A 24,857-nucleotide genomic window follows, 5' to 3' on the forward strand; every position below is an offset into this window, starting at 1 on the left:
AAGAAATGTACAACTGCAAAATGCAAAGAAAGTATCCTCCAAGGCAGGAAACTAAACTTCCAGGACTGTCTTGCTCTGATGGTTTTCAGTTCTGCAGAGCTTTCTATTTTTCTCTTCTTCAATTTAGCCCTGGGAAGCTGTTGTGGGAGGTATTATCTATTTGATGGAGATTTTTTTTTTCCTCCAGATTGTAGCCAAAAATAGATGATGAGAGGAAAAAAAAAAAAAAGAAAAAGGAAAATCTCATGTAAATAGCCTCAGAAGATGTGATTTACGAAAGAAGAAACCTGCCAGCCGTAGATTAAACCCCACTATATTTATTCTGAAACAGAATTAAAATGAATAGCATCATTAACTGCATCTGCTAAGAAGTCATCCTGGTTCTGTACAGAATGAGTTTCTGCTGAGGAAGATTCCTTGCCCACATCTCATCCCCAGAGTGTGTGGGATAGAAACACACACTGGCTGTGGTCTCCTGTTTCAGACAACTGAAGATGACAGAAGACAAAGAGAGGAACAAACTAAAATGGGTTCACCACAAGAAAAGGATTATACAACCTTAGATATAATTTGTACAGTCAATGAAGAGGGATAAAAAGAGGAATGAAGACATACAGCAAATGACATATATATATACACACACACATGCATACACACACAAATAAATATGAGAAAAAGCTCACCACTTCAAAACCTAGTAATAAACAATACAATTCCATTATATTGCAGTGTCAGGACTGTCAAGCAAGCCTGTAGACATTAATAAAGTTATGCAATTGTTTAGACTGAAATGCAACACAGAAATAGCTAAAATACTTTGCAGATGGGTACAAGACTACTAAGTCTGCTCTTGATTCTGTTTGCTCTTAGACACCCTGACCATGTGTCTAAAAGCAAACAGAAGAGCTTTTTTATTTAACTTATTCTTTAAAATTGATACCATAAAGATCAAGTAAAGACCAAATGGAATATGAATCTATTCCCAAGTTACTGGGCAGAGGTGCAGGGTAGAATTTGTCTCTATCTTTTTCAATTACTCATGAATCACCTAAGTAGTCCTAAATTTTTTTCCAGTTTCAGAGCTGTACATGACAATTTCAGTGTTGAAGAAACATGGAGGTATCTTTGTCTAAACCACGACACTGCAACAGGCTGTGTCCTGTACCCACCCTATGGTTTGACTATTATCTCACAGACAAATAAAAATAAAAGAATCTTTGACAGAAAAGGAAGAATAATTTTCAACTTAACATTTGAAATTTCAGTTGAAGAAGTATGGTCAGACAGAAGAACAAAGTGTATTTCTTCCCAGACTACAAAGTACCAAACAAAGTACTGAACATCTGCTTCAGAGGCAGCACAGCAGTTATGTGTCCCAGCCAATGCATGACCTGTGCAAACTTCCCCTGATGTGACATAGCAATAGCTTATTCAATCTCCCCTTTAAATCAAGAAAGCTTGTCAGCAGTAAAGGGGTTAAATCTCTCTTCTCATCTTCCTCCTCTCCTCAGCTTCCCACACAAGACTGAACCTATTTCATAAATGAGAGCTGTCCTCCTACGTAAGATTCATATTAATAAAATCACTCTTGGAGGATCACAGGCTCCATCTATCCCAGCACATTAAGCAGTGCCAGGGAATGTTCCTGGGAGAAGGAATCTCATGGTCTGCACTCTCATGGTGGAGATGGTCCCTGGCAGCACCTGGCCCCAAATCAAGCATTGCCCTCCCAAGCCAGTGTCACGCCCAGCTCTGGAGCTCTGCCCATCCATCAGGTGGGATGTGACCAACCTGTTTTGGGCTGTAAGGCTCAGTGGTGCCAGCTGGCCCCACTGCCAGAGCAGCCACAGCCTGTCCACACACAGGCAAACCCCAGCAGCCAAACACCAGCACCAGGCAGGGAGTGCCAGCCTTGGAGCTGCTTTACATTGAGGCTCTTTACAGTCTCATGTCCAGCCCTTGGAGAGCAGAACCAGCTCCAGATACATGGTCCCCACAAGTTCTCTTGCGATTACAGATACTGTCAGCATTTCCAGCAGAGACAATGCACCCTAACACTGGTGAGGGATCTCCTGTGGTGCCGGGAAAGGTATCTGCCATCAACTTGGTACTGTAACAAACGCAATGGGTTTAACTGTGGGAAATGTGCTCTATTTCTGTTAATATACAAATCTGAGTGATACTGAAACAAACCATTATTTAAAATGGACTTTGAGTGCAGAACACAGGCTCTAGAGACCAGTGCCTTCTACAGTTGCACTGAGCTGGGGGACAGCACTTCAGCAAAGGCATTCAAAAATGCCTACATTGTAACTTTAAAATGACAAATCAAGATCTTTTCTTGCACCCAAAAAGAACTTAGATACATAAGAGACATCAGACAAGTGCTACCGGATTTGATTCTATTGTTTCAATAAAATACAAATGTTAAGAGGGCAGGACAAGTGATCTGAGGGCATTATTATCCTCACCAGACAATACCTCACATTATGGAGCTCACAGGGCTCAAACCTCTATCGCTCCTAGGTCTGTCACAAATCCCCCGTGGTCAGAGCTGTCTGCAAAAGCTGCCAGTGGAGAAGCTTCCACTAACACTGGTTTTAACACTAACTTCTGCCATCACTTTCCTTAGCACCTGGGGCAAAGGACAGGGAAGGAAGCCACACACACAGGGATCTCTGGTGCAGCAGATGAAGGTGCACAGCCCACCTTCAGCCCTCCCTTTGGACCTGAGCACCAGTGGCACCACAGACAGACAGGAAACACCAGCACTTCATCTGGCCAGCTCCAATACTGCCTGTGGTGTAGCTGTGCACACTCAGGCTGCAGGAGAGACACAGAGGTACTCTGGGCTATGACAGATGAGATGCTAAAATTGAAGGTGTTACTGCCAAGTGTTATCATTGTTTCCCAAAGCCTTTGTTCAGCCCTTCTGCTGGAGGTGGTAAAACCAACGTGGTGTGTGCCCCAGCTGAGGGCAGCAGCACCTCGGACTGTCCCTGTGAATCCCATCCTCTCTAATTACAGCCCGTGATGAAGATGCAGCTCTCAAGAAACAGAGGGCAATCAATTACCAGAATCTACATTGCTGGTTTTAAGTATCACACCAAACATGCATTAAAAAAGGCAGCACTGTATTATATATTTTTGGATCAGAACACTCAATCAATACATGTAGAATACAAGAACATTGGGTGAAAGCAATGATAATTTGAAAAATATGATCTAAAAATCAGACTCAGAGAGAAATGGAGTTTTCTTTTTCCAGATGACCGGTATAACACGAAGTGACTTAACTCATCTGACAAGATGGATTACAGCTGGCCCCTTATCTCTTGGCCTGCTTAGTAACATGAAAGGAAAAGAAAAACAATGCATTAATTGATGGTGGAGAACGTTTTTCTTCCTAATGGTTTCCAGCCAGAATTTTTGAGCTTGAGCCATTTCCCAAATAATGGCTAGCATTTGTGTACACATTACTTTCTTTCATGTGACAAGGAAATGTAATTTTTCTTTGAAAACATACTCATTAAGGAAGCAAACCCCTTCCTCCCCCCCCTCCCCCTGAAGCCTTTGCACCCCATTCATAAGTGTGACACAGTATAATCACTTTAAAAGTCTGGAGGAACCACAGAGCCTTTGAAAACTCCCACAGCAGAGACATAGCCATGTGCCTACTCTCCAATGCCCTCTCTTAGATCAGGCCTACCCAGTATTTTAAGGTTATTTGCAATGTGACAACCATCAGAGATCTCAATCACGTTGAGAGTTATTCTAGGAAACACATTAAAAAAAAAAAAATCAAAGAAACTAATGATTATCACAAATAAGTGAAAGGAGCAGTCATCATTAATACAGTCATAATATTACATAGGTTGATTATATGCTCAGAAGTCACTTGGAAGTATTTATTTTCTCTGATAGGCGCTTTTCAGCTCAGTTTCACAGAGCCCTTTCAAGAAAAGGAAGTGCACAAAGGGAGTTGCAGGTGATGGTGCTGCACTTCTCACCAGCCTCAGCACCTGGGGAGATGAGAATGACAGCAGATGAAACAGCACGGTGAGGTGAGCAGCAGTGCACCTCAAATTCCCTCCTCTACTACCAACATGCACATCCTCAGAAGACAAACTCAACTGCAAAAGGGCTCAGTGAAAATCTCCAGCTACTTTATGCTGTGTCTACTAGAAGCAGAAAACAAATACCTCAGGAAAAGACAGAATCAAGACAGTGTGTCCTGCAACTTTGTGCCACAGTGTCTGTGATGCCTTAGGTAAAACGAATGCATCTGCTTGAGCCTCATTTTTCTTGCTGAGATACAGCTCAGACCACAGAGAGCACGATATCTCTCCAACACAGGGGCCTGAGTTGTTACCAGAACAGAGACCATTTAGCACATGACCAAAGAAATTAAGATATTTTTTCTGTTGCAGAAAGAACTGCTTGGTCCCCCTGCTTGGGCTGCACCCCAGGAGAGGCTTGGTTAAAAGAAATGGCAACTGCAGTAGAGTTCCCTGCCTGAGACTAAAGCTGGAGCTAAAGGAAACAGATGCATTATGAATGTGCAGGCATGCAAAATTAATTTAAACCCACCCTGAAAATAGGGAGCTGAAAGCTGCTCCCTTGTGGAAGCAATCTCAGAAGTGCTGCCATGCCAGCACTGCCTAACTGACTGGGCAGAATGGGATGTTCAACACCCACCACTTAGAGCAAACACAAGGCTGAGGCTACACATCAATTCCTATTATTTTATTTATAACCCCAGTGCTGAGATGTGTACCAGCTATGTGGGGCAAGGCACACTTCCCTACTCCCTCACAGATGGATCAATGGAAAGCTGCAGATTTCAGTGATTAGCAACAATTATCACATAAGGCTGGCAGCCACCCATAAGAAGGAGCCATGCAGCCACCAACTCTTCCTTTATGTATGATCACAAACTGGGGATCCAAGAAAGTCCAGTCCTCTGTTGCAGTGGATCTCACAAGATCTTACAGATCTCTGTAATTTGGGAAGGCCTCAGAGAATGCTGTATTTTTCAGGTGATGGCAAGGTGTCTAAGAAATACACTTATTCCTGTCAGCAGCTCTCTGAAACATTTAAAAGTTCATTTTAAGAGTAATAAATATATTTCATAACCATCCCAAGGGAGTTTTTCCTCTTCAATGAAGCTACTGTACTTGGCAAAGAAGCGGTGTGACATTTTTTCCCCAAAGGCTTTGGAGTGATAAATGATAGCTAAAATGAAATTTTCTATTAGGTTTAAAGCCTTTGCAGAACAGGCTTTAAGAAGAAAGGTTTGGATTAAAAAGTCCAAAATTTTAAAATCCTGAAATGTAAATGTCAGAGTATTTGAAACACAGACACAACTGATACACAGAGATTAAACTAATTTAAGGCAAACTCCCAGACAACTCTTTGGTATGAAAAAACTGAGGGATTGGAGATATCTCTTACTGCCTTTCAAACAATAAAGGTCTTCTGAAGATGCACCATAAACTAAACTAAGATAACCTTATTAAAACATTATGACATTTCAATGATATTGAGTTGTGCTCAGATATTAAAATAGTTCAAGTGTCTTTCAGTACACTAGAAAAATATTTGTTCTTGAATGAGCTCACTTGAAGTACACAAAGAAAGAGCGACAGTAAAATTATCAGCCTGAGGTTTAGTCATTTTTAGGATCTAGAAATAACAAGTTAACACCAAAAATCTTAAGTTTAGGTCACCAAATTATAAAGGTTTTTAAAAAAAATCAAATTGGATTATTTCTCTTTTTGGTGGTTTGGAACTGTTAGCTATATATGTGACTCACAATTTCAAAAGTTTTTATAAACTTTTAAATAAATAAAAATAATTTTATTTTGATTTTAATGGAAACAGACACAACGTCACAATTTACCAGGCTGGCTGGGTGTTAAGAAAAATGTACCAAAACTTCACAGTTAACCCTTCTTGACAGCTTAGTGTGGAATTTAGCTATATTCAAGAACTGCATTGACCCGTGTCAACCTTATCGAGATGGCACTATTTACGTCTCTCAAGTTCCTGTGAAAATGCCTGACCATTATGGTCACTTCAGCTAAACTTAGTTCTGGATCTGGAGTCTCACATTTTCTTAGAGAGTGAAGTCCTGGCTGCACACAGCAGATGCCAGTCAGTCATTCCAAAGGGTCACAGCACCCAGGGGGAGGAATTTTGTGAGATTCACCTCCATGTCCAAAGCTGAGAATCAGGACTAAAGAGCAATATGGGAATTAATTTTTCAATACTTCCCAAGTGAAATAACAAGATACACAATGGTTGATTACACAGAAAAAATGTACTTTCAAAAGACTTAATATATAATAATTTTTAAGCCTACACAACAAATTTACAAGAGGCAAGAACTTCAGCTTTACTACTGTAGTTACCACCATCCTGAGCTGCAAATGGAGAATCAAACCTCTGTCAAAAAACCAGTACTTTTTTAAAAACCACACATCAGCTAAACAGTGTTACATAATTACAGACAGAGCAATGTACTGACACTTTTTGAGTTCCCACTTGGGTAATATTAGAATAAGAAGTCAGTGCCCTAAATATCCATTTGGATTCATTTCCTGGCTATCCCACTCCCATTCCTAGCAAAACTCAGTAACTGAAAATAACTGAAGTCAAATGCTTTCTGTTTTCTAACCTGTAAACATCTGCCACACTGAAAGACATTTCCAAAGGTGATCGAATGAGGCAGGAGAGTAGTTTATCAGACACAGAGTATTTCACCACCTGGTCACTGGTTCCAGTCCAGACTAAAATTGATAGTCCATGTTTAACAAAAAAAAAAAAGAAAAAGAAAAAAAGAAAAGCCACAAAAAAACCCAAAGTTTCCAGCAGCTGTTCAGTAGTACTTATTATACTCCCTGGTAACAGTAAACTATTTGTACAATCTCCCTGCACAAAATGCAGCATTAAAATAAAACCTTGGCCAAAATTACTAATGTTTCAGTCCAGTCAAGATTATTCTCATGCCTAAAGTCTCCTGTCTTGCAGAATGAAGACCAAGATATGTTTCTTCCCAAACGGCCACAATTTTATAGCAGATGCTGCTGAACTTCAGCAACATCCACGCTGTGGCTCTGGGCTGCATCCTTCTATCAGTTATAATCTCTATTTTCACATGATACAGATCACAAGGGTCTGAAGCACACAGCCAACAACAGACTGCATTCATCTACAGTCAGTCATCTATGTCAAGTCCCACAAACTCCTTTTAGGGGAAAATCCTCACAAAACAGAACACCCAAAGTCAGGCTGCTACTGACCTGGCTCTCCAGAGGCTCCTCTTGGCTGCTGGCTGACCCACACCCTGCTCCCCACCCCATGCCTGCCTCCACCAGTGCACCAGGGATAATAATTCCAGGCACTTCCAGCCAGAGCCCAACTGCCCATGGGCATTCCTAAGCGCTGGGTCATCTTACACAAGGCACAGAATGGGAAATACACTTTACTCACAGTTTGGAATTTCTGAGAGCAGTGAAAAGCACCTGAACACAGCCAGGTAAGTAGGAATACAGCCCATAAATTTCTGTCAGTGCTGTGCTTATAACGAAAATCAGGAGAAATCTTATTCCAGGGCAGGGCTCCCATTACCCTCAGATACAGGTGGAGGTACCACATAGAGAAAACACCTGATACTTGCCACTGAATTACTGCATATGCAACTTCAAAAAGTGTGCCTGAGCACTGGCATCCCACAGCAGCACGGTGTTTGGGGACAGGACTGCAGGCAGCATTGCCATGGCACAGCCCCACTTGGCAGCTGGTTTTCTGTTTGCTTGCTTGTTTGTTTGTTTGTTTTTCCGGGAGGGCAGAATGACTAACTCAGCAGTCCCTGTTTGCAGAGTCTTATAACAAGGCTTGGAAGCGTGAACTGCCCATTTAGGTCAATTTTTTTTTTTTTTTTTTTTAACCTGGGATCTCAAGGTAGCATTTACATGCCCTAAATACCAATTCCTTAGTATACTTTTAGCACAATTAGGTGATCAAGCAGAGCTGCAGTCATGAATTTCAGCCGAGCAGCCATTAACTACTGGGAGCAGCAGCATTAGCAGCTGGGGGTTTATTTTAGGGAACAAGGACAAAACCTTTCTCCTGATCCATAAACAACCCCATTGGAGTGTGTATACAAAATCGGAGGGCCATTAATATTAAATGAGAAACCACAATGAGACAAAAAAGATGTGACATAAAAAAGCAAAAATTTCAACCAGAAGAAATATTTTCTGAATGTGAAAGAGAAGAAGGCAAGAAAGAGGGAAGCAGAAAGATCAGCTAGAACTCTTTAAACAGAACCAGAGGCATTTTTAATAGTTACATTTTAACTAATTTAGAAACAACTGGGTGAAATTCCATGAGCAGTGTGATACAAGAGAGCAGACTAGAGGATCCAAGGTTGCTTTCCAGCTCTAAAATCCAAGACCCTATGAACAGAAAAGGAAAGAAGCTTGATTGGCAGCAGTGGAGACATAGCTACACAAAATGTTATTTCAGGCAGAGAAAACATACTGCCAAAAATAGTAAGAAAATATGTCTGACATATGCATATACGTGCTCTGTACTACACTACCCACATCAGTACTTACGTATTTAATGTACAATTTAGCAGGAAAAAAACCAATACAAAAGGATACAGTGGGTCCCAAGGGAACTGCTTCACAGGTGCCAATAAACTTGGGAAAATAGGAAAATCCTCAGCTATGGTTGGTCTTCAGCCCTGCCCAGAGAGCAAATAGGGAGGGCACAGCCCAGCAATTCCTTGGATTACAGAGGTATCTGCCTCAGCCACCTCAGCCTTGCTGCACCATGCCCAGGGTGTGCAAGAGTGAAGCACTGCCAAGGAAAGGGCTGGCCCAAGAACAAGTTGTTCCAGCTGCTCACAGCTGCTGGACACTCCCTCGGGATTTGGGGACAGCTGGAGCAGGTTGGGTATCCAGCATTTCTCAATAAAAAAAGAAATATGTAAAGGACAAGATATAGACCGAGATTTCTAACAAAATCGTGGTCAGCAGCAATCAGCTTTGTGTTACATCAAGCAGAAAAAAGCACCGGAAGCCCTTCTGGAGAGTTTGGACATGAAAACTGCAGCACAAGGATGAACTGTCACTGCTGGATACCTTCAAATCCGTATTTTTATCACACATTAGGAGCAAACTTATCCCAGAAGTTAAAAAGAAATACTGCATGCAAAGCAGTGCTTACAAAGCTATATTGCTGCTGGCTTTAGTGACAACCACACTGGATGTATTCGTACTGTGAGGAATCAGGTTTTTGGGAAAGTCTGCTGCAGCCTGCAGAAAACTGCTGCTGCACAGCTAGGATTGAAGAATTCCCTGAATCCTGATGAACTGCACACCAAGGGTTGTGCCCAGTTTGGTTTGCTCAGTACAACTACAGTGATAGGAAAACCCAACTGCTTTCACCCAAGAGCTCTGATTCCCTCTGAGTAACCCACCTCCCCAGGGAACCTCGAGCACCAAATCCTCCTCCCTGAGGGTCCTGCTGATTTCCTGCACCAGCTGACAAGTACAAATCTCTGTGTGCAAGGTTTGCCATAGCCCATCCTAAATAAGCAGCAAGTGCAGCACTTCAGAAATTGCCAAAAATACACAATGAAACCATGACAGCATTTTATTAAATCAAATCTTTAAGATTATTGTTGTGCAGCTCACTGTAGAGCCTTTAAAAACAAGTACCACAGAAGCCATTGCCTATGCTGTGCCTACACAGATGAATATATGCAAAAGCCTGCGGCTTGTGAAGGTACAGTCATAGGGAAAAAAAGGAAAATGGAACAGGAACCAAACTCCCACATATTTGCCTTTTTCAGCTAATCTTGCTAATAATAGCACAATTGTTTCCTTGTAGGGAAATGCAGGGAGACTTAATTATTGAAGTAAAACTTGATGTTTTAAGGCTGGGGGGAAAAATGAAACCACTTTCCTGTATTTCCTAGCCTTCAGCACAAGGACTTTACTTAGAAACAGAGATCTCAAATTTAGCATTTGGTGTCATTGGAGATTTTAAAGCTATCACTCTCCTTTTCTTCCCAGATCACCCACCATCCCCACAGCACACCAGCTCCCAAGAAAAGAAAGCAGTGATTTCTGAATTGCTGATGTAAATTTTTGTACAGTAAGAGGGGGTGAAGTCAAGGAAGAAGCCTTGAATCTCCAATGTCTGTATTGAAATCAAGATGCCATTCAACAAGTGGTCTTACATCTCAGTCTCCATTCCTCTACTGCCTCCAGCACACACAGAACTCGTAAACCATCTTGCATTCAGTTTTTTTTGGGGGGGGGGGTTTGAGTACTTTAGCTAGTGGAACAAAGATATGGCAATCATAACTTCAGTTTCACATTTGGAGTGTGATGGCCAAAGCTCCTGGACACTCAGTATCGTGACCTGGTGTGGTACTGTCAGTCTGTAATAACCACAGTAAGACCCACACCCAGACTTCAGACAACTCTGAAGTAAAATGATAATATAAAGGGTTTTTTCCCTTCAGTTCTAGATTTAAAATCATTCAGTCATAAAACCAGTGGAGCTGGGAAACTAACACTATCGTACACTTGCAAATTCAAGGAGGTAGACAGAGTTCTGAGGCTAAGCTGTATTTAATTTCTGCCCACCTGTCACTAGCTCTGGTGATAAGTCATCCTGGATACAAAAAAAAGAAAGAGGTAGCAGATTTCTACTTTCTTTCTGTTGAAAAGGAAAAAAATCTTTCCCATGTTCTTGAGTACTCCATCTATTGAAACGCACAAGTAAACATTAAAATAATTATAACTAACAGCAGTAGTCTCATTTATTTATGATGAATAAAACATGATGGAGAGCTGTCATAAAAAAAGACAGAGATCTAATCTCCTAAGACACACAAGTGCATTTCCTGTTCATGTCAGTAAGAATAAAGAGCCCTGTGCAAAGCCCAATGAATTTACTGGGGCTTAAGTGCCTCTGTCATATAAGAAAAAAATTACTTAATATTACATGTTTCACATACAAAATGAAGAAGAGGAAAGGGGGAAGACAAAGGAGTAATAGCAGAAAACATAAGAAATATTCATTAAATTCAAACTCAGATTTATACTCCATTTTTTCTAAGTTTTCATAATCAGAGAAAAAAATCAATATTCCTGACCCCACAGGAAAACTGCTTAGAGCAGGGTGTTCCTGCTGAAAAAAAATTATTCTGAAAGACATCTCAATTAATATGTTTTCAGCAAAACGGAAATCCAATGGACTTAAAAGGTTACTTGCATCCTAAATTTTGTGGTATTTTTATCCCATCTTAACCTGCTATTTGTTTCCTCAATGGTTCAGTGTGAAAAGAAACAAAACCACACACACACAGAACTACACAATGGGCAACAACTGGTGTTCTGCAGGACACACATTACTAATTCCATGCAATAGCACAACATCCAATTACCACATTTTGGGAATACAAACAGGTGTTTAGCCTGCAAAATACATGAATATTCCTTCCACATTGTTCAGCTTTGCTAGACCTCAGGTGAAATCAGCTCTGGGCACTACACGTTATCTCAGCACCTCCTAAGGCAGTCTGGAGTTACTTAACAAGGAATGACAGAGGTCCAGAAAGTTTCATCTGTGCCCTGTTTAGCATCCAGGTGAAGGCTTTATAAATCACCCAAACGAGATATAACACAGCTTGTTCCAGACAAGAGCAAGGAACAGACTGGACAATCTCTCTAGGTCAATCCAAACCCTATTTCCTAAGAACATTAGCAGAAATTCCTTTCTGCAATCCCAAGTGAAATGGCTTTGACCTAAGGACCACAAACATCAACAAAGCTCACTTTCTATTACTACCAGAAATTCCACATCCATTGCAGTGCACCAGCCCAAGGATCTCAGCAATACAAGCCCAAGTTGTACAGCAAGGAGTTGCCAAAGCCCAGCTTCTCAAAATGAGGAGCTACCACATTGTGGATGAGATAAAATAGAGAACTTCAAAGACAAATGGTGACAGCTCTGGTAATATTTTGGATCCATGTAAGAAGTGAGATGATTGCTGACATCTGAACATCTTCTGACAAGCAGTTCCATTTAAGAAAAAGGAAGGAATTATTTTAACATGTTCTGGGGGGAGGGAAAACTAAACTATTTTTAAATTCACAGTTAGCAAAGTCCCACTTTATTCATGAAGGCTGGCCACAGAAAACCAGTCTCATGGTCTAAACAGTGTGATGATGCTCAGAAAAGAAGACAAGAGAAAACCACCTTTTCTTAATAGACATGCTCTACATGTGACATCCAGATTAGCTCTGGCTGCTTTAGAGATTAAAATTACCTTTCTCCTCATTTGCAGCTCTTTGCAATGCAAAATCCAACGCAAACTGAAAGCAGGAACTAGACTGTTTCTGGGTCATACACCATTAGACCTGTTAGTTAAACGCCAGTTGCAAAGCTGCTATTCCTGGTTGGAATGTGTGAGCCACAAAAAACATGGCCTGACATTCAATTTATAGGGTTGGCACTCTGGCATCTGGAGACAGGACAAGTTTTTCATACATGATGCATATTTCAGCTAGAAGTCTTTAAAAGGCCTTGGATAAGGAATGCCACTTTCAAAGGACCAGTATTCAGATTTTTGTCGCATATTAGGAATTGCTTTACCTTATACATTTTCATAATCTTATGTTCAATTTGTAGAAATGAGCAACCAAGAAATCACATTGACCAAAATGCTCTATTTTGACAATAAACCAATAACTGTTAAAATAAGAAACAGAATACATGGCTCTTGAGACACTGGCCTGCAGTATAGAGCTCTCTGAAACTAAACTGATCTGTTACATGAAAGAAATACTTTACCAGGTAATTAAACTTCTTACTCTGCACCAGGAAAAAGAGATTCAAGAAGAAATCAAATCTGGACTGATGTCTGCAGGGATGTTTTCAAATGCATAGTTTCTGTAGAAAATTTACCTACTTATTACAGTTACAAAGGCTTGTGATTTCCTTGAGGACTTCAAATGTTAAATTATTTCCCCCCTGGTTCTAGTTTCCATTATTTTTGACTGCTTCAAGAGAATAAACAGGTGACTTTGCTCATTGCTTCAGCCACGTGACACCATAAGACTGACCAAAATTAACAAAACACAAAAGATTTAATGAAGAACAAAGAACACAGGAACTGACTTTAATTGGGATCACTACATTCTGCAGAGCTAAAGGAAGGCCATAATATAGGAAACTGCTTTAGAGGAAAGTACAAAGGAGTCAGGATCTGGCAAGCAAATGTGATACACATGTGGTGAGGCAGTCTGTCATCCATCTTCCTAGAAGGAGATCCCTTTGTTGTTCTGCTGGGACAGTTTGTAGATGTCCAACTTGCAGAGTGTGCAAGAAAAATTTGGTGCACTTCTACCAAAAAATAGTGATGTTTGTAAAATACAAAGAGATTCAGGGACCAGCCCTGAAAACAGAGATGTTCTTGGTTGTCAGGGTAACATGATCACCCCAGACAACAGAGACGTCAGCAGGAATCTGCAGCACACACTTGGTACCCAAGCATACAAGTCTTCCTGCTTCCCTCTTGTAATTAAGCCACAAAGGGATATAGGTAATTGTTGCTAAGGTGGGGCTCAGTCATTTCTCTGTGTTAGGGATCCAAGAAAAGCAAGAATCTGGTTGATGCTAAAAAACACTCTTTACTGATGTTACCCACCCAACTTTCTGCCATATATTTGAAGAATCAACAGATAGCAGAAAAACAGTGAACTGTAAGGGACAATCCTTCTGTTTAATGTAGCACTGCCCAGCAAACATGCTAAGATCCAATGATGCACAAACTACTTCTGTTGTTTTCTTTAGGGTAACACTCATGTAGCTTTGCTTTCATCAGATCAGATGCCCATGGTGTGCATTCTCCTAAAAAGCTAATAAACAGTTTTCCACTTTTCTGGAGCCTGACCTCTAGAAAGCTACACTGCCTTCTTCATCAGACAGACTTCAAATCACAACTCAGCTGCAAACACACAAAGGTTCAGATATTCATTTATAGAATAAATGACCAGACGAACAAGTCCTGCTTGTGTGCCTTGCTGATGATCCCATAAAACAAATTAAGTGAAGTCATATGTCTGACATAAGTAAAAATGTGCACATTTTGAAGAAATGTTATTAATGAGAGCAGATACACCTCCTAACAGGCACTGATCCCACAGCATTACCAATGTGTGCTCACAGATCACTCTTCTATTGCATTCTGCACACTTGGTGTTTTGGATAGACTGTTGTGGTTTTTCCAGGTCGATTCCTAAACATCACCCAGCCTCTCACTCACTTCCCCTTCCAGTGGGATGGGGGAAAGAACTGGGAAAAAAAAGGAAAATTTGGCGGTTCAGATAAAGCAGTTTAACAGGACAGGAATTGAACTAGTAGTAGCAGCAGTAGCAGTAATAATAATAATATATCATAATAATAATAATATACCAAACAAGAGACGCACTCTGCAATTGCTCACCACCTGCTGACCGATGCCCAGCCAGTGCCAAGCACAGCCCTTGGCTGTTTTTTTGTTTTATACTGAACATGACTCAAATGGTGGGATACCCCTCTGGTCACTTGGAGTCAGCTGTCCAAGTTGTGTCACCTCCCAGCCTCCTGTGCACCCCCAGCCTCCTCACTGGTGGGGTGGTGTGAAAAGGCCTTGGCTCTGTGTAAGCATTACTCATCAACAGCTAAAACATCACTGTATTATCAACATTATTCTCATCCTAAATCCCAAAGACAGCACTGTACTAGCTACTAGGAAGAAAATTAACTCTATCCCAGCTGAAGCCAGGACACCGTGAAAACATTTTCTAAAAGCTATTTAGCTAAAAAGAATTCCCATGGTGTAGAAAACATTAAATATTCTGAATTTTGAATATTAAAGTTGACAAGAATAGCCTCATGGGTTTTTTATCTTACTCTATGTCACTGCTGTTGTTTTCTTTGAAGACTATCTTTCTAAAAGAAAAAAAGTATTTTAACCACTTTGTTTAAATCCCTCTAGAAGCTAGACCAGCTCTTTAGCACTATGGAGTGAATAAAACATTCAGTCACCAAATGGGACACACATTAATGGTTGTGCAGGAGAAAGAAATAATATGATTTTTAAATAACCATTCAGGTACAACTAGGTTTATTTTTTCATTGTTTGATATTAAAAGACAATTTTACTCAGCAAGGATTAATGGAAGAGGGAGATTAAAACAAGCAAATGGAGAAAAGCCTTAGAAAACAAGGTGGAAAACATGACTCTTAAATTTTCAGAGTAGCAAACTGTACAATCAATGTAGGTTAGCAGCTATGCTTTTACTCCCAACCACTGCTGAGACTCTTTGCAGCCAATTTTGCAACACAGCCCTGCCCCAGCTGGTGAAAGATCCTGTTTCCTCACTCCTGGAGCCCAAGAAACTTAGCTGTGCTTGCCTTTCCCTCCTTCCTCCCTGGATACATCACAAGTTGGCCAGTTTGCATTTAGGGCTAATAGGTCATATGCAATAAATGAAAGTCTTTCCACAACAGTTTCACAGTCAATACAAGACACCAGTGAGCTTTCCCTGCTCTACTTGAAACTGAGTTGGTGTTGCTAGCATAAATATTTACTTTATATCCATAAACACACGTACACCTTCCCACACACACCCCTGTGACCATTATGTAGCTACAGAGCTCATATTACCCACCTACAAAGAAAGAAGTTTTTCAAGTTACAACCTGAAACCTCCATTAGCAGATGCAGGAAACCAGCGACCTGAAACACCAGCTGGCACTGAAGCTACCTAGATAACAGCTATATCCTCTGCTAATACCCTGCTTTGCATCACTTACACTTGTGATTAACAATCTCAGGTTTGCTTCACCAATACGGGGATGGCACTTCTCACATTTAGGCAGCAAATGCCCCTTGTTGTCCCACTGCACTTCCCTCCCTGCCCCAGCACAGCAGCTCCCCTCTCTGAGCCACACACCCCAGAGTGCTGGAGATGGAGCCCCAGGGATTTCATTAGTGCTGTTGCAGGATGAGCACAGAAGAATCGTGATAGCCACGAAACACCAACTCAGCTAACACACCAGTCAGGTAACAAATGTAAGTTACAAATAATAATGTCCAGTTTGTGTTTGATAGCAATCATTGCATGCATTAAAGACAAATAATAAAAGAAATTTGTTTTATGTCTCTTTTTGGTTTTTTCCTATTCAAAAGCTCTTAAAACCTCTTGCAGTTGCTGCTCTACCCTGTGATCTAAAATACAAACCAAACTCAGGTAAGGCCAAGCACATTGTAAATTAAGTTTAAAGTCTACATCAAATACCTCTCTGTAGTTCCTCAGGTGATAACAGATTATAACCTTTTTTTAATCATCATACTGTTTTCAATTCCACTTGACTAACATCGGACAGGAAAAGCAGCTCAACACCTTTCTTAGAGGAGCTCTGCCACCACCTGGCACAAGGCAGGTGGGGATTAGAGACAGTATGAACCAGAGTTCAAAATGCCCCTAAAATAACATGAAAGCAGAGCTGGATCTCAAAATCACTTCAGATTTCTGGCTGCCCTTATGATTCCTCATCTAACCTAAAAGTAGAGTTTTGTCTCCATGTTGGACAACACAAAATGAAATTACTACAAAATTTTAGGAGCTGGAAAATAATAAGGCATTACAGCTCATATACAGTTCTTCAAAGAAAAATAACCCGGTGGGAAGGGTGTCAAAATCCAATTAAGTTAATTCCTTAACTGGCAGTTTATCTGTAAGATATATCCATGTAGGCAACTAACTTAGAAAACTTTATTGTTGATCTCAATGTGCATTTGTTAACAAGGTCAGGTATGATTCATCTCTTCCTGAACTCCTAGATACTCACTGAATTCCCAAATAAGAGTGAAGTCAAAGAACTGGTAGACATATTTGAAGGGATCAGATGGTTATGAATCTCATACACAGAATCAGTGATATGATTTTTGTGATGCTTCACATAAAGTTCCCAGGCTTCACTTGAAGGCCTTATCCTAAACACCCTGCTGCAGAAGGACAACTATTCATATTCCAGAAGAGTAACAGACATAACTCGAGAGAGGATTAGGCTAAATATATCTAATATTGGTTTAAAACATATCTACAATCAAATCTTGATTTGCATCAGTCTTCGCTACTTGGCTCACATGAATACAGATTCCTGTGTGCAGTATGAGTAGCTGTACTGAACTGCTGAATTTATTATTCTTTCCATTAAAAAATCACCACTGGCACAACTGGTACCCTTCATGGGTTTGTTACTAGTTGTCCAAGGGGTACAAGCTGGAGAGCTGCAGGAAAAGGGTCTGGCCAATGCACTGGCTTGGAGTTTTAATTTTATTCCACACCCTGCACCCTCTCCTTCCACCCACCAGGCCTCTCCTTCTCTCTTTCCACTATGGACTTCACACCTTCCTGATTTTGCTGATTCTTGACCGTTCTAGGCTTCTTCTTTTTCTACTAAAACCTCAAGACCTAGAAGTTAGTTACCAATCATTTATCTCTGTGACATGGCATGCTTTTTATGTATGCATTCAAGTATGTCTGTGTGACACTCCAGGATCAAGGATGATCTCTGCCTCCCCCTTCCAAGCACAAAAGCAATCAATGCAAATACTTTAATAGTAACATCATAGCCATTCATCATTCCTGATCTTAAAACTTCAGATCTCTGCTTTGAAGTAAGAACAGGTTAAATGACAACACTGGCCCTCTCTGTAATTATGTCCCTTTTATGGCAAGTTTTCGGGTATACAACAGCTGGTTTTATTACTATTAATGCTGCACGATGACTACAAAAAATCTGACCTGAATGGGATAAAACCAAACCAGCTGTTTCATCTCCTTTCATCTATTCACATCTCAAAGGGGGCTTTGTGCACCATCGGGTTCCACCGAAGAGCTGAAAAATCACGTGTCCCAACAGGGGCCAACGTATGTGGGTCACGGAATAACCGGCAATCCGGAGCCCCGCCGACGGAAATCTCTGCCCAGCCCATCCTCCCCGCCTAATCTCGCCAGGATGGATTGGCACCGAGCAAAACAACGAGCACTCGCTCGCTCCACTTGATTTCTGCAGTGAATAAATGCTGAAATGAGACAGCCAGCACGTTCAGTTGTAGAATCTGCCCTGGGAGTCCATGGGAGCAGTAAGAATGGAGAGGAAAGGGTTTTAGCCTCCAAAATAAGAAAAACAGAACCCAAATTTAGATCCATTACGTTGCTTCTGCACAGAATATAAAAATCACTCTCTTCTACTGCAGCAAATGACTGCTCCCAGCCTTCTCCCTGACAGCCTCTTTAGCTACCCTGGTTTCACAAACCATACTTGTGTCACCTAAGCAGATACAACAGTGCTGCCCACCAACTCAAGATGACAAAAGCTCAAAACCAGAACATTTTAATTACAGACCTCTTTTAATTTTACTTGCAAAGAATAATAATTAGACAGTGAAAGAAACCCACACAAACCCAAAAACATCCCACAGACACTCCGTGGACTTCACCAAGGTTCACCTATAGATCCCATTTAATGATCCCAGATGTCATTACTGGCAAAGCCTGGAACTAAAACAATTTTACAGAACAATCTTAATACAAACTTAACTCCCCAAGATACTGCAATGGTTAATTAGTACAGCTTTGACTTGAGATGATGCTGCCAGAAGATTATACATGTAAAGTACATTTTAAGGTATTATTTAGCCATGGCTCTGACATGGCTGACTCTTTTCAGGCTTTTCCTCAAACACCAGTAATTACATTTGAACAAAAAGCCATTCAACACATCACTTTATGTAGCCTGAAGAAAATGAATCATTCAAATAGATGTTTATTTTCAACAGACATAACTATTAAAATAGGATAAAGAGAACATGCATGAGCAGCATTATACTGACTGCTGTGTTTCCTGTATTTTAGTCAGTGTAACAATTAGCAGTATAGTACCTCATATGTCCTTCAGTGAGTTAAGGAATCAGTCAACTTTATAAGGAAGCTCAGCTGTTAATTGAACATATGCCAAGAGTGGCACCTTGCACGGAGGGCAACCCTGACCTCCAACACCAGGACTCACTGAGACCAACAGCCTGGGTGCCAGCCCTGCACCAGCTCCAGTGGGACCAGTGAGATTTCCCTGGCCTTTGGGAGCTCTGCAGAATGTGTATGCAGCACAGCCCAGCAGAAACGGGGTGTCTTGAATCTGGAAGCACCCTGGCACAGAGACAGCATCCCATGAAATGAGGCAGGAATGAAGAGCCTGGAGGGGAACGGTGGAATACAGAGCACAAACACCCAGAAGAAGGAAAATAATTAGCCTCAAGAGCAAAGCCTAAATCAAAACCCTCTCTGCTGTTCAGCCCAAGACACACATCACCAGGGAACTGTGCCAGTGTGCATCACAGCATCTCCCACTGGATGGACAACTGCCTAGTGAAAAATATTGCCCTAAAACTTGTATTGTACTGCTCCAAGCCACTATATCAGGGCTGCTCTGAGTTTTATTTGGATCACAGGGCAGGATTTTTCTCCCTCCTCTCCACACCAAAAGGAGAGTGGAAAAGCTCTCCTCAGAGTAACAACCTGACATACTCATATGCAAATGAAGAAAATTGCATTCGCACCACTATACCAAGAAAGAGCCACACATTTTCATTAATTAACATTGTTTAAATAAAATGTGATTTCGGTGGCTTCCTACAACTGGCCTTAAGCTAACAGGCCTGTCATAGAGCAATGCAGAACTTGACACTGCTCCATGTCTCAGTCATTCAGGGCTGAAGCTTTCACCCTGTGCACACTTTGGGTGACATCAGCATCAAAGGTGTCCTTAAAGGGACCAAGGGGAAGAACAACAGTTTTCAGATTTCTGAAATATCTAATATGCAAATTATTGTGCAGTTTTATCAGCTGCAGCACTTTTACCCACTCTTTCATCTCAAGTCTTGTGTTAATGGCTCAAGCAATAATTTACAAAAAATACCTAATTTGAAGAAATTATGTAATAAACATTACAAACAACTTATTTGGGATACTGAAACACTGCAATAATTAATCCCCAAGAAGAGAAAAAACAAAGAAAAGCAAAGCATTTGCACAGTCCTGTTGTAGTAATGCCTCTGCAGTAACTATTCTTTGCAGAATCAAGGATTTAGTGTTACAACTTAACTTGTGATGTTCTATTAAAGCCTTGGAGACAGAAACTCTATAAATATAGGTCAATACTGTAGCCAAAAAGAACAAATAAAAAACTAGTAGTGAGCAACAGATTTTTGTTTTATCTGAACTAGCCACAAATTTGCATCTGACACCAATCCACCCTTGTTTTTAGCATTGTGTAGGCAATGAAGGTGCATGATCAACTGTAGCCATATCAGATACACATTAGAAACAAAAATATTTAAAAGTATCCTGGACAGACACTGAAGTTTTGATGATGGATACAAAGGTAACAGTAAACAATTTCCAACTTGGCAGAACAATGCAAATCAATCTGTTACGGAGATTAAACACTTCGAAGCTTATTTGCACATACCTGTGTTACCACACAGCAAAAATAAAACTGGAGATAAATATTTCCAACATCCAATGCTTTCACTAGTTCCTGCTATTTTACATGCTCTGTAACATGTGAAAGCATCAAGCATAAATACCTGGTCCCTATTCTGAAGGTAGAAGTTCAAAAGTTAGATTTTCATAGCTCTAATTCAGTCTTAAAGGCATACATAATCCAAGCAGATACATGCTTGCATGTTTCCCTTCCTAACCTTCTCAAATCCAAGCTAGGAAATGGGGATTAAAGATCACAGCAGGCTTGAGCTGCAAACAGGTGGGGCAGAGGCAACGTGTGAACCTTGGACAGCAGTCCCACGGGTGCCCTCTGATGTGGTGCAGCTGATAACTCGTTTCAGCAATCCCCCAAGGAAATGTAATGAGTCCTGATGTATCTGCAAGGTGACCTTGGCTACTGCTGGCCATCCTCAGCAGAGCTGTCCACGCTGCTGCACTGGGGCAGTGTGGGATCAGTGCCTGCCAGCATCACCACTGCCCCAGGTGAGTCACCCTGGCAGGCAGCTGCTTCCCCCAGGGACTATAAATAGAGCCAGAAGGACTGGTTCTGACGGGGACACTGCAAAGTTGGACATCTGAGAGAAGGTAGATGACTCCTACTCTTCACCTCTGAGTCACGGCTCCTCCCCGGATTTTCACCTGAGGCTGCACAACTCTGTAACACCCACAGGCAGGACTTAAAATACATCCTGGCCAAGAGCAATCTGTAGAACAGGAGGATACAAAATTTGACAGTTTTATCATAAATAGCCCGTAGGCCTTCTAAAAAGAAGCCATGCAGGGAAAACAATTACTGTCGGATAGCGGTATGTTTTAATGGGAGTGTAGATCTCTGAAAATTAACTTCACAGTCATGTTGTAGGGATATGTTTATTGCTCCTCGGTGACAAAAATAAAACTATCATTTAATTTGACTGCCAGGGCTGAAACCTTCATCAAAGCTTCAATCTCCCTGGTTTACACTGCACCATTAGCCCCATTGCTAACACCACATTAGCACTGCTATCCTAAGAGATGCAAAGATCAAGATAAAAATTGCTTTGGTGCCCAAAATAAACAGACAATACTTGAAGATGCAGAGAGAAAGCATTTCTGTTGTAACAATTTTATGCTGTCATTTTAACAGACTATAAATAGATCTAAAAATATTTACTGAAGGCCAAATTCTGCAGAGCTGAATTTACCCAGTGGTGTTATGTAAGAAAGAGGTTTCAGAAATGCACTAAATGGGGCTGATGTTACAGCTCTAGAAACAATGTCTTCGGTTTTCATGCATTCCACACTTTTTCTCAGTTTCTAAAACTGATAAACTTGCAGTGATGTTTTTCTCTTCAAACAGATCTCTAGTACCTGATGATGATGAGTTGGAATGAGAACTGGCACTTGTGGCCCCTTTATGCCAGTCTTTCCTCCCTCGTCCAAAAACAGTTCTGCTGTAAACGCAACCAAGAATTACAGAAGGGCAGATTTAACTGAAACAGTCCTCAAAGATGATGAATTTAAATCTCCCTGAAAAACTTTTATCATTGTCATTTAATTTCACTGAGAAGATTTACAGTACTTGAAATATTTTGGCAAGTATAATGGATTAGTGATCCAGTGACACGAGACAGAGACAACCTGGGTCAGGCATTTCTGCCAGCTGCCCATCCTGCTGCCTGCCTGTCTGTTGTCCCACACACCCAGCCCCACAGACTGCTAAAAGAAACTCCTGAATTCATCCCACATTCAGGCACAGTAAAGTCAGTGGCACTGACAATGAAGGAACAAGTTGCCCCTGTAAAAGACATTTCACCCTTAAATGAAGACAGCCCTTGCTTTTAGGCCAACAACCAAGCATACTGCAATTCCTTTACTATAATGACAATGATAACAGCAGAATATGCCTAAAGCCAGTAGAAACTTAGCAACAGTAACTCCATGGTTAAATTCAATTTTTCTCAGAGCACAGGGAAATTTTTCTCACCCACAGCTTCCCACCAGTACAAGCAACATGTTCAATGGCACATGTGGAAAGAGTCTCCAAAGCCAGAGGAAAGACAGAAACAAGAGGAAGACAGAAACAAGACTCCTCACTATTAACTGTCCCCTTTACTTCTACCTCCATACAGCAGGGGACCAGGATAAACACCCAGGCAAAAGGTCACAACATCAAAACCTCTCCAAGGCACAAGATTCAAGACCCTGTTCCTGTGAGCTCTGTAGGGACCCACAAGATTTCTGGCCACATCCACATTTCCCTGCAAATCCACAGACAGTACCAGCAAAGGAGGGGGGATGCTCCACATCTCACCTCTAAAAGCAGTTCTAATTCTCTCCCCAGAGAATCTCATTTGAAACACAATGGTGTTGCTAAACCACCATGATTTGGTTGCCTACAAGACAGAACTTCCAGGCAGCTCTGCAGGACCCTAAGCAGTGACATGGATGCCCAAACCCTTCTCGATGATGCCTGCAGGTAGAACAGCATTTGACTGAGAGGGACTGAGTCCCCTTCGCTCAGCACTGGCAACAGCAAGTGAAATGCTGCCATGCAAAGACCTTTCTTGAGACAACCCAGGTTTGGGGTTCTGCCTCACACAGATGAACAACGAGCCGTCAGTATAGTGGTGTATCAGGGTCAGATGATACCAAGGAATATAACAGAAACCAGAAAATATTTCTAAATCACTATTTCACACGACAGCCTATTGAGAAAGGATATGAAGTCTGACTCACTGTAATCTTCATATATTTAATGGATTTTTCCACACTCCAGTTGGGCTCCATACCAACAGGAAGAAGGTTATTTTCCTCGGTGAAGATCATTAACAATTCATATGCAGCAGTTTCTGCCATATGTGGCTTGTCAGCTGACTGCCTTGATCTGTTAACCAGTCTGGTGGTGGGGCTCTTCTAGCTTAAAGGAGGAGCACATTATTTTATAGCTTTAATAATATTACCAAAAATGATACTAAAGTCATTTGCTGTGAAAGAAATGTTGCTTTTATTCAGAAAAAAGGTTGTTAAACCATTCCCTACCTAAATGTGTTGCTCACTTTTTTCTTGCTCTCCTCTATGCTATGCGGGGGAAGAAAGAGATGTGGGAGGACATTTGCAAGACATAAAAAGCTTCAGAAGTTTCCAATTGGTACTATGCACTGATAAAACCTTGTTTCAATTGGCCAGAAAACAAGACAAGAGAGAAAAGGGGGAAAAATTGTAGTAAAGAACAGCTCTCCCACTTCCTTCCAATCGATGCTTAGTTCACTGAGAAAGGGGTAAAAATGTATCTTTCCATCAACATAGAAAAAGCAGATTTCAAAGCAGTTTTCTACAAATATCAGCACTATCTCTGCTGCACTTCCTCCCTGCACTGAATCACCATTTTGCAAATATCCAGATTTTGGTTAAACATGAGCAATTATAGGAAGCACTGCAAAAGCGGAAATCATTATTTCACTTCAGCCTCATGCAAAGTTATACTTACAGGAATCAATGAAATTATTATTGTTGTGGAATGAGAAAAAAAAGCATTATACATTTCTCCAAGCTACTTACATTCCATGCTCCATCTCAGAAGATGACACTGTCACCAGTATTCAAGACTAAGGTCAACTGTCCAGCAAATGTGTCAATTAATAATGGTTCCCCTACTCCACAGTCATGCACATGCAAAGTTATCTCCTGCATTCTGGCCCTTTAGTTGATACAGTACTGACTTCATCTTCTCTTCCTAATACATATAAACTATTGTACTTCCAACATGTATTCCTAATCTGTTCATCCCAGAGTCCCAGAGCTGTCTATATGTATCACACAAGCAAAATTGACTTTGTCAAGGAAATAAAAACCTCTGCAAAAGAAAGCAGCAAGAGAGCATCTGTGCAGTCAGATGGTTTGGGCCAGAATAGATCAGTTTCCAGAAAAAAGTGACAGATCAAACATGGCCTTCAGTTATTATGTCTACTCTTCAGATTCCTAATCCTACTGCATGAAACCTGTATCTACTTCAGAAGGATGGTAAACTGAATTATTCCAAACCCAATATTTAATGGTTTCTGCAGTGACAAGCAAACACAAGAGTTCCTAAGCAGTACCAAGATACTGCCAGAAAACAAGTTAAAGGAATTTTGGCCGTTTTCCTATAATATTTGAACAGCCAGAAATACAAATTTTACAAACACAGAAAAGGGTCATAAAGAAGCATTCCAGCTGTGTTTGTTTTGA

At 41.0% G+C, this 24,857-nt stretch overlaps 1 protein-coding gene across 10 annotated transcripts in view; it reads right to left on the reverse strand.

The window, feature by feature from the left end:
• The window catches only part of DIP2C (DIP2 acetate--CoA ligase C (putative)), a 306,943-nt gene that overhangs the window by 208,976 nt on the left and 73,110 nt on the right, over positions 1-24,857 (reverse strand). The window contains exon 1 of one of the 10 annotated variants that reach the window (XM_085050305.1): positions 7,305-9,616. The exons of 5 other annotated variants lie outside the window; for them this stretch is intronic. In XM_085050305.1, the coding sequence (XP_084906431.1) occupies positions 7,305-7,659 (355 nt within the window). In that variant the 5' untranslated portion in view covers positions 7,660-9,616. Of the gene's footprint in view, positions 1-7,304; positions 9,617-24,857 lie in introns of those variants that run through there. 4 more of the 10 variants (XM_085050304.1, XM_085050303.1, XM_085050306.1 and 1 more) reach the window with 4 other exon arrangements.

The sequence above is a fragment of the Lichenostomus cassidix genome, chromosome 2 (genome assembly GCF_008360975.1).
Source record: "Lichenostomus cassidix isolate B80296 chromosome 2, HeHo_3.0, whole genome shotgun sequence".
NCBI classification, from domain to species: Eukaryota; Metazoa; Chordata; class Aves; order Passeriformes; family Meliphagidae; genus Lichenostomus; species Lichenostomus cassidix.